Source organism: Prosopis cineraria, unplaced genomic scaffold (genome assembly GCF_029017545.1).
Source record: "Prosopis cineraria cultivar Desert tree isolate PC_DT_omini unplaced genomic scaffold, ASM2901754v1 PC2, whole genome shotgun sequence".
In the NCBI taxonomy this organism is placed as follows: domain Eukaryota; kingdom Viridiplantae; phylum Streptophyta; class Magnoliopsida; order Fabales; family Fabaceae; genus Prosopis; species Prosopis cineraria.
Genome location: NW_026555333.1, coordinates 18,751,285 through 18,761,567, shown reverse-complemented (window position 1 = coordinate 18,761,567; position 10,283 = coordinate 18,751,285). Strand labels below are relative to the sequence as shown.

At 30.9% G+C, this 10,283-nt stretch overlaps 1 protein-coding gene across 1 annotated transcript; it reads left to right on the top strand.

Moving 5' to 3' along the window:
* Positions 1-291: 291 nt before the first annotated feature.
* Positions 292-3,828, top strand: LOC129302595 (heavy metal-associated isoprenylated plant protein 41-like). The gene is made up of 3 exons (XM_054941515.1): positions 292-544; positions 1,146-1,341; positions 2,781-3,828. Exons 1-3 carry the CDS (start codon positions 292-294, stop codon positions 3,049-3,051), a joined length of 720 nt encoding a protein of 239 aa, XP_054797490.1. The 3' UTR covers positions 3,052-3,828.
* Positions 3,829-10,283: the final 6,455 nt, after the last annotated feature.

Here is a 10,283-nt window from a genome sequence, read left to right as displayed (position 1 = left end):
TTAGAATGTTATCTTTATTTGATCCTATCAAATGAGTTGTATGTGTAGAAAATTTTAAATTTTTTTTTATAATTTTTATAAATTAATTATTTAAATATATTTTAAATCGTCTGTATTTAATAATTATTTTTTAAAAAATTAAAAAAATTTTATTTTAAATTAAATTAAATTTATGTTGTTTTGATTGATGATATAATAAATTTGTTATTATTTATAATTTTTATTTTAAAAAATATAAAATAAAATGTAAAAAATAAAACCTGCAAAGTTGCGGATTGCTAATCATGGGACATGATGAGCACTCAAACTGGATTCGATAAAGGACTACTCAATGACTCAGAAAGACCAAAATTTGACTATAGCTTCAGCTTTGGGAGTCTCGTTGACGGAAAGCTTCTTACACACGCAATCGCGAGAGCACAGATGGTGGGTTGGAGTGTTGGAGAAGACGAATCAGAAGAAAAATGGATGACCTTCTCCCTTTGCTTGGCTCAATCCTTTGGGTCTGCTCTCAACATCGTTGCTTCTTCCCTCGACACTTATGGTCTCTCTCTCTCTTCCTCTGCTCTTACCTTTACGTTTGAGTGTGTTTCTTCTTCTTCTTCTTCTTCATCATCAGTTTTTTTACCTTCATCATGAAAGATATTATCTTCATTAGTGGTTATTATCTGAAACGGTATAGAGTTTTGGTGATTTCTTGATGATGACGCTTCTTACTGCTAGAGCTTTTGAATTCTCTGGGTTTGTTGCTTATTTTTTGCCCCCCTTCCCTGTTGAAATCACTATTATTTTCCCCTAGGAATTTGCAAAACGATGAATTTGTTCATCTAAGTGAGTTTGATTCTTGTTCGCTTGTTCTTTTCTAAGCATCCAAACGAACACAAGCTATGCTCTGCGATTTCGCTGAAGGGATCATTGATTATTGGTATTTAACTCAACACAAATAAGGAATTTTAACATTTGATTTTTTTCCCGTCGTTCGTATATATTGCATACCCTATACAAAGAAAAGTCAAGGAACGAATATCACAGATTTTGTTCTTTGAATGAACAATAATTACTTTTGCGACTATTATTTAGTTTGTTGATTTTAGCACAGTTGTGAATATTGGTTGTGTCATGGATTGCTTTTCCTGTTCATCAAGATCAACTTAAGAAGTACAAGAGAGCCATGTCAAATGCAATTGCCTTAACAAAGCTGGGAGCAACGGTGTTGCACGGAGTTGATGCAACCCAGATGAAATCCCATGATGACTTGAAAACGAGGGAATTTGATAGAATTATATTCAATTTCCCTCATGCAGGCTTTCATGGCAAAGAAGACAGCTTCTCCCTGATTCAGTGAGTCTCCCAGTTAGAATTCATTTTACTTTTGTCTAACATTTTAATATATATACACATATATATTATGGAGATGCTAATATATGATTAGACACTTTTTTTCATGTTACATGGTTTCTATAAATGAGTTGCATCATACATGGCTTGTGAAAATGTGACTTGTAAAATGTGTTATTATATATTTTGATTTTGATGTGAAAACACTCTTGTAATTTTACAATTATACTTTTAAGCTTTCAGACCATGGATATATAATAGAAATGAAAAGATTGTCAGCCTTTCCAAAAGATTTCACTTGACAATTATTGGTGCTCAAAATTATGATTTTCAGTCTAAGCTGTTGTCTGGTTTGGTATATGAACAATTTAATTTCCCTGGCATGTGGCAACTTATGTATAAGATGGTTGACTACAGTAAATATGAAATTTCTGTAAGTATATATGTGGCAGATGTCCTAAATAATATTAGAATGGCATTTTTTTAAATATATGTAAAGCCCAAACTTTTCATCAATAATTTTCAAAAGTCTCAAAAGATTAGGATACTCATCTAGTGTTTCAATATATTGTATTTTCAAATGTCATCCAAACGTCCAAAGGTAAAATTTACCTTTTTTCAAAGGCAAGAAGTGAATATCATGTCTACATCTATCGACCATGTTAAAAAATGAGAACAATAATTTTTTTGTGGATCCAAAACCTTTTGTTCGTAGAGGCAAAAGAGTAAACTAAATAGAATTGAAACTTAGTAGGTGAAAATATTTAAACCAATGGGGTCAAAAAAAGATAAATTTTACATGCCTTGCATGTAATTTTTGCAGAAGCAACTGGGGCTATGGGGGCAAGTGCCCACACTCACTAGCATGTAGGTTCATCACTGTACATTGATTACTTTAATTAGTAAGCTTTAGTACTTTCATTAGAAAACAATGCATGTGTGAGGGTATTTAAGACATTTCATCTTAATCTTGTATTTACTATGTTGTGAGGAAATGATTTCCATGTTCTTGCATTGATAATTTCTTCATAAAGAAAAGATCCAAGTACCTCCCTGTTGTGTATCAAAAGAAAAGCAAGGACCTTTTGATCAATACATATTATGAGTACTACTGACCTTACTAGTGTAGAAGTTGGCATTCCATGTTTGTATTTTGTCTGTAACACATGTTCGTATTTAAGTCTCTCTCTCTCTCTCTCTCTCTCTCTACACACACACTTGTCTGGCTTCAGTTGTCTTGTTTTGGATATAATTAGACTCGTTTTCCCATGCATTGCATGGAGTTTAAGGAATTAGTTGAACTATCCAAAATAATTGTGAATGTTGATTGGTATATTCTTATATTGATCACAATGACATTATAAGTGAATTATTATTATAAACTTCCCTTTAGTTAATTAGTGCATGTGAAGGCTGTAACATCCCTTTTCTGGCACTTCCAGGAAACACAAGAACCTTGTACTTGGGTTTTTTAGGAATGCAAGGAGCATGCTCAAATCTGACGGTGAAATTCATGTAAATCACAAGACCACACCACCATTTAATGATTGGTGCATAAATGAACTTGGGACACAAAGCCTCCTGTGGCTGATAGAGTGTGTTGATTTCAAAAAAGAAGATTATCCCGGTTATACAACAAGCGAGGTGATGGGTCCAGGTCTGATGAGCCTTTCCCCGTGGGTGAGTGTAGCACATTCAAGTTCAAGTTGTTAATGAAGAAGGAACCCATTCTCAGCAATCATCATTACCCTCTGAGAAGCCTCAACCAACTCTCATCACCATCACTAATTAGTTGCAGAAATAGACAGCTTCCAATCTTTGGAGGAGGAGGCTACTTAAACAGTGAAATAGGGAAACTAGGGCCAGCTTCTTCTGGTTATGCTGGTGGAACCAGTTGTGGCTTGCAGAGATCATCGTGGCGTGAATCAACTATGTTTATGTATCCAGAAACAGAATATGTTAGAATTATGGATGTGATACAGAAATATGGATGTGATGCTAGGGAGACAAGTTTCTGGTTGTGTTCATGGAATCAGTTATGACTTGCGGAGATCATCATGGTCTACATCAACAAAGTTTGGGTATCTAGAAACAGAACATGTTAGAAATATGAGTATGATACTGGGGAGACAACTTTTTGATCATGTTCATGGAATCTATTCTGACTTGCAGAGATCATCTGCATGGCCTACGTCAACAGAGTTTAGGTATCCACAAACAGAACATATTAGAAATATGGATATGATATTGGGAAGATCTGTTTTGGAATATGTTCATGGAATCAGTTCTGATTTGTAGAGACCATCATGGCCTGAATCATTAATGTTAGGTATCTTTCGAGTGATAATTTTAGGGATGGATATGATTCCCTTAAAAATTTAAAAAGTTAAGGTTTAACTTTTAGCAATATATATGTGTTTATATAAGATAATATCCTTGACAAAACTGATGGGCTGTTATTGCAATAAATTCTCTTGAGAAGGCTTTAAATGTCATTCTTCCTTTTTTCTTAAGAAAAATTGCATCTAAGGACTTGCAAATAATATTATTCATAAACAATGACTAATATGAAATGGATTGCTGTTAAAATAAAAACATAAACTTATTTTTTTTCCTCTAGATAATGACTTGTTGTTAATCTTTGCATATGAATAACATTATTTATAAGTTTTTGGAAGCATTTTTTTTTCTTTTTTTCCCCTTTTTTAAGCTTCTTTTGTTGTCGAGAAGCTAATAGCTTCATTTGTGAAGCATTATAGTTTGATGTTAGCACAGGTCTTTGAAGTACTAGTGTGGAGTGAAGATGAAGAATTAAAGGGCGATGTGGGTCTTATTTCATTATGCTAAGATTCTAGATGATAGGGGATGGTGTTCGGCTAAAGGCCTCATCTCTCTTTATGAAGTCTCGATCTCCCTTTTTTGACCATAAAAGGTGTCCAAATGGTACGGAGTTTGTCTTGATCCTAGTCAAAATAATTGGGGTAGCTCAGATACATATTAAAGCCACCTAGTTCGCACCACATGAGGGTGAGTGTGTGATCACGGTCTAACCTTACTTCCTCATTTTAAGTCCATAGCTTATAGCCACCTCATATTAACATAGTTCCAATAATATATTCTAGATTAAATTACAATTTTGACAACTTGTTTCTCAAAATTTCTGGCATTTATCATTATATTGGCACTATTAAACTTAATAAATTATATATTTAAATGATTGGACCAAACTCCAACTAATTAAATTATGATCAACATGAGTTTATCACGTCTTATAAATTTCAAACAAATAATTATAAAAATTCCTAGTAATAGTTTCCCACTAACCATAATTTCACATAAAAGTCCCCAAAATTTTTGTTTTGCTAACCACTAGACCGAGTTTTAATAAATGTTATTATATGAATGCTATTTAGGTACAATTCAATGTTAGCATACAAAAAGGTTCAATTATTTATCCATGTTAGCATACAAGGTAACTTAAAATAAGTTACTGGCTTAAGTTCACTCAAAGAACTTGAGGTATCTCTATAAGATATCTTTTAGCTAATTTAAATGTCAAAACAAAATTAAGAAGTCTCTTCGGTAGCTCCTAACGCCCTATAAATTAACAATAATTTAAAAAGTTAGAGTCACATAAAATTTACATTTAATTATTTATTACTCTCAAGTTATCTGAAAGTATTCATGAAAGCTATATATAACTCTAAAACTACTCTAGTTAGTTCATATAAATTTTATTTAATGTTTTTCTAACCTTAGAGCTTCTCAATTTATTCCAAAGACTTCCCAAAACAACTCTAAATTATATTAATAAGTACTTTTTAACTTTAAATTGCTTGTAAGAACATTTTATAAGTCTCAAGCATCTAATAAGTTAAATTTTCATCCTCATATAATTTAAAATAAATCCCATTTAATTATAATTTATTCCTTAGATTCACCTTTGATTTATAAGTTGCTCTAAAAAATAATTTTAACAACTCTCAGAGTTATTTAAAGTTATCTAAAATTCTCTAAAACTATTTTCTATCATCTGTAAAAGGGTTTAAAATTAGTAATCTTAATTAAAACAAAAATTATAGAATACTTAGTCTACAAAAATCTCGACCTTCTCTTGAAATATTCTGCTCTAACACTTTTTGTTTCGCCTGCTTGCACCCTCTCTCACTCTATTTGCCTCTCAACCTTCGCCGTAGAAAAGGACAAAAATGAGCGTCTTCCCCCCCCCCCCCCCCCCCTCATTAATAAGGTTAGCCAAGGGTAAGTGGCTAAAAGTCTCAAATTAGTTTCGATAAGACAGACTCCCACCATGATCATTAAGAAAATAAATTTGCACATTCTACAGGTTCCTCATATATGAAAATCAATTCCCTACAAGAATTATGTGCCATTTTGGCCAAGTGATCAGCACAAGATAACGTCAAGAATGTGCGTCTTCGTTGATTCAAGGGTACATTAATACCCTTGAATCCAAACAAATGGTGGGCCACAAGCCAAATAAATTGATTAAATTAATAGAAAAATATATTTTAAGGATTAAAAATAAGAGAAGAAATTTCTCAATTTATTCCTCTAGCTTCTTCTGTTTTTCATTTAGCCACCTACAAATAAATTGATAAAATTAATAGAAAAGTGTATTTTAGGGATTAAAAATAATACTCAATAAAATCTAAAAAAATATGCGGTAAATCCAAAAAATTCTTTAAAAATATCTTTTTGCCCTTTAATCACAAATATGACAAATTATTTGCAAATATGTCAAAACAAGTGGTAATTTTCCAAGAAAAGTGAGGTAGAAATATAAAAAATGTATGAATCATCACTGTCTTGTTTCTTATGGCTGAATGTTTTGCAGTTTTAGAAGGCTTGAAAGAAGCAGGAAGATATAGTGGCATGAACATTTTGATTGAGATAGATTGTGAGGCTTTGCTTCGCATGCTTGCAGGTCGGCTGAGTATTGATTTTGATTGGCATTGTTTTGAAATTGTGTAGGACATACTATCTGTCAAAGAATCATACAAGGATGTTAGATTCTCCTTGGTAGAGCTAAGATAATAGAGCTGCTAATTTTTTTAGTAATGATGGATTTTAAGAAGATTTTTCCTCTGGGATGGCTCTCTGTGGTTACATCTTTGTTTAGGTTTTTGCTTACTAATTTAAAGAATGGTAGCTATTTTGAATCTACCCCTGCTAGTCCTCCTTGAAATAAGGAAGGTATTGGTTAATTTTACTAGTTGAACTTCTTGTTGTTCTTTTGTTTTGCTATTGACTTGGTTTTTTATTTTATTTTATTTTATTTTCTTTTGTTCTGTCGTCCTCCATGCATCATTGTTATTTATAGCAATTTAATGAGATTTTCTGATAGAATATTAAATAGTGATTATTTAAGATAATTACATATATTAATGTTAACTATTAGAGATATTTACATAAAAATATCTATTAGTTAGAATTAGAATTTATAATTATCTTAAATTTATTTATCGTTAATAAAATAAGATATTAGCATCTTATTAGTATCTTAAATTAAAGAATTAAAGGATAAATTTATTTTGAAACTGTTTTTTTTTTATAAGGATATCAGATATCCTAAATTTTTATTTAAAACATTTTTTTTCGAAATTTTAAAAAAGGAGCTTTTTCACGCAATCGTTAAATTCAAGTTTAACCAAAAAAAAAAAAAAATGACCCTTGGTATTAACTGGATGAGCTGACCAGATCTGTGTTTCTTCTTGCTCCTTTTCTCTACACTATTAACCAGCTCTACCATCTCTCTCTGTCTCTCCCTCCTCTCAGCCAACCATCGCACAAGCTCCGTTTTCCTCCTCTGTCACCTTTGCTCTCTCTGAATTCTTTGTTCAAAAGCTACCTTCTGGGAAATCTCTGAAAAGGTTGTTTGTCGATGAAGGCAAAAATGGGCTGAGAGAAGACATGGTAATCTTTGACGAAGTGGATGGCTATGGTGGTATTGACAGCATTGAGAAGCCAGAAGGGTTTGAAGAAAGTGAAATCAGTGAAGAGATTGGGAGGCGATTGGTCTTTGAGAGCAGCATGGCCCAAGTTCCGTCTCTGAGAGAAACTTCAAGTCCTGAAGCATCAATGGATCTCCACACGGTAACGATTTGTGGGTCTGTGTGCTCTTCAAACCCGAGCTAGTAGCCTCTAATATATCCTTTTTTAGTCCTTGTAATGTCCTAACATTTTAATTTTATTTTTCATTCTTTTAGATCATTACTTCTATATAAAATGAGAGATATTTGGATATCTTGATGTTCCAAAATAATGAAAATTTATATTTTTTATAATTTTTAAAAAAATAAAAGGGTATATTTGTGATATTTTTCTTTAAAAAATCATAAAAAATATAAATCTTTATCATTTTGGGATATTAAAATATTAAAATATTTCTTATTTTATGTAGAAGCCAATGATTAAAAAAAATGAAATTAAAAAGTTAGAATATTATAAGTGGCATTAGAGAAGGACACATTAAAAGCCCTTAACCCTTCAAACCCCACCACATTTTCGCCATTGTTGAGGCCTGCAAGTTCTGAGCATGGAGAATAATGATTCAACCTAAAAACAGAGTCACTCTGTTCGCTCATCAACATCTCGCTCCATTTATAAAAGAAAAAGAACCGAAGAATATAAGATGCAACATTAGAGAATACAAGGCAGTCAACATCAGTGTAGCTAATCTCCATATGAGTATCTTGCCATTCTCCATATAGAATGAAATCCATAAGGAAAAAGACAGAGAATACAAGCAATGGATGAAAATTTATGGCTGGCATTGCTGAAAGAGAATAACTACCAAACCTTATCAGCTTCAGAATTTCAAAAACCTCAATTATAAAGGACATTTTGGACATCATGGAGGTCAACTAAACAAATAGAAGGAATTCTATATTGCATCAATCATCCAGGTACATCTCAAAAGGAATCATAATGAGAAATCACTGAAACCCAAACTTATTTAAAAAAAACAAAAAATAAATAAATTATGTTACCCTCACAAGAAGCCAAGAATTCAAGGCTTCCCACCCAGATAATTAATTCAACCAATAGTTACCCCTCCACCTAGGCTTTCCCTTTTTACCCCTGCTTGCCCGACATTGAACCCCTAAACATTGAGCTCTGGATCCATCCCCATACTACAACTTGGCGTGGAGGAAGAAGATCGGTGCGTGAGGTCTTTGAGTCAAATTTCATGGTGGACGACACATGTCTTTAGCTTTTTTTTTTTTTTTTTATCCTTTGAAGAGATGAGTATTTTGACTTGGATTTATTTAAAAAATTTTCTTAAATAAATGCCAAGTGATTGTCAACTTGACAATCAAGGTCAATTTCACAATCAAGATGGCAGGGTGAAATTATTTAATTTTTACAAGTTTTAGAGTGGGAGATATATAGAAAAATTTTTAAAATTTTTATGAAATTATGACATTTTGAGATATTAAATTATTATTTATATAATTTAGAAGGATTTTATTATCATTTTTATTTTTTTAATAAACATAAATTTTATGTTTATTAAGAAAAAAACAAACAAAAACAATGTAAATTAAACCATAATTTTGTACCATGGGGGAAACAAGCACCCTTGTTTGCTCCCCTCAAATCCGTTATTAGTTTCAGTATAAAATTGTTTCAAACAAAAATTAAAAATAATAAGCGCCTCTAAAAAAAAAAAACTTTTGGGACATTTTTATCCTTTAATCCTAAATTACATTTAGGTTCTAAATTTAAATTTTTATTATTTTGGGACTCTATAAATAAAACTAGAGTTTTTTATTCAGCCATGGTAATTATTTTTGAATAAATAAATAATCATCCAAAAATTTTGATGATTATTAAATAAGAATTTTTGAAAATTTCAGCTTTCTTCATCTTTCTTTCACTTTCTTCCCCTTCCTAGCTTTACAATATTTTCCTTTTAAGTTTTTTTTAGGGATTTTGATGCCTTCTTCTATTTAACAAATATAAAAAATTACTTTTTTCTTCAAATTTAGAATACATATATTTATGTTTATTAAAAAAGGAAGGAAAAATGACAATGAAATTTCTCTAAATTATATAAATGATAATTTGATCCTTTAAAATGTTATAATTCTATTGAAGTCCCTAGGGACTTTTCTATTATTAATGAATTTATATGAATGATCAAATTGCCCTTGTAGTAATATCGAAAATTTGACATGTAAAGTTGTAATCTGCTGTTACATTATTGTAAATATAAGAAATAAAGTTGCGATTATTTAAAAAAAAGTTGTGATCATTACTTATTATTCCTAACACTCGTAGTAATATTAGGAATTTGACATATGAGCTTGTGATTTACTGTTGCATTGTACGAATATAAGAAGAAAAGTTATGACTATTTGAACCAAACTTGTGATCATTACTTGTTATTTCCAACACTTGTAACAATAACAGGAATTTGATATGAGAAGTTTTGATTTGTTGTTACATTATTGTGAACATAAAAAGGAAAGTTGTTATTATTGGAACAAGACTTGTGAGCATTACAATTATGTCCAACACTTGTAACAATATCAAGAATTTGACATCAGAAGTTGTAATTTATTATTGTATTGTTGCAAATATAAGAAGACAAGTTATAATTATTTAAACAAAACATATAATCATTTTATTTTTAACAAGGGCAATTTGGTCATATATATAAATTCACTAATGATATAAAAGTCCTAAGGAACTTCAATGAAATTATGGTATTTCGAGAGACTAAGTTGTCATTTATATAATTCAAAAGAATTTTATTGTCATTTTTGCAAAAAGGAATACATATTTATGATTTTTAATATAAAATAAATAGCATTAACATATGAAGCATACATTGTTCTCATAAGTTATCTTTTAAACAAAACAATTACTTAAAAAAGTTTAAAGGAACCCAACCTTACTTTTTTCTTCCTCACTTCATA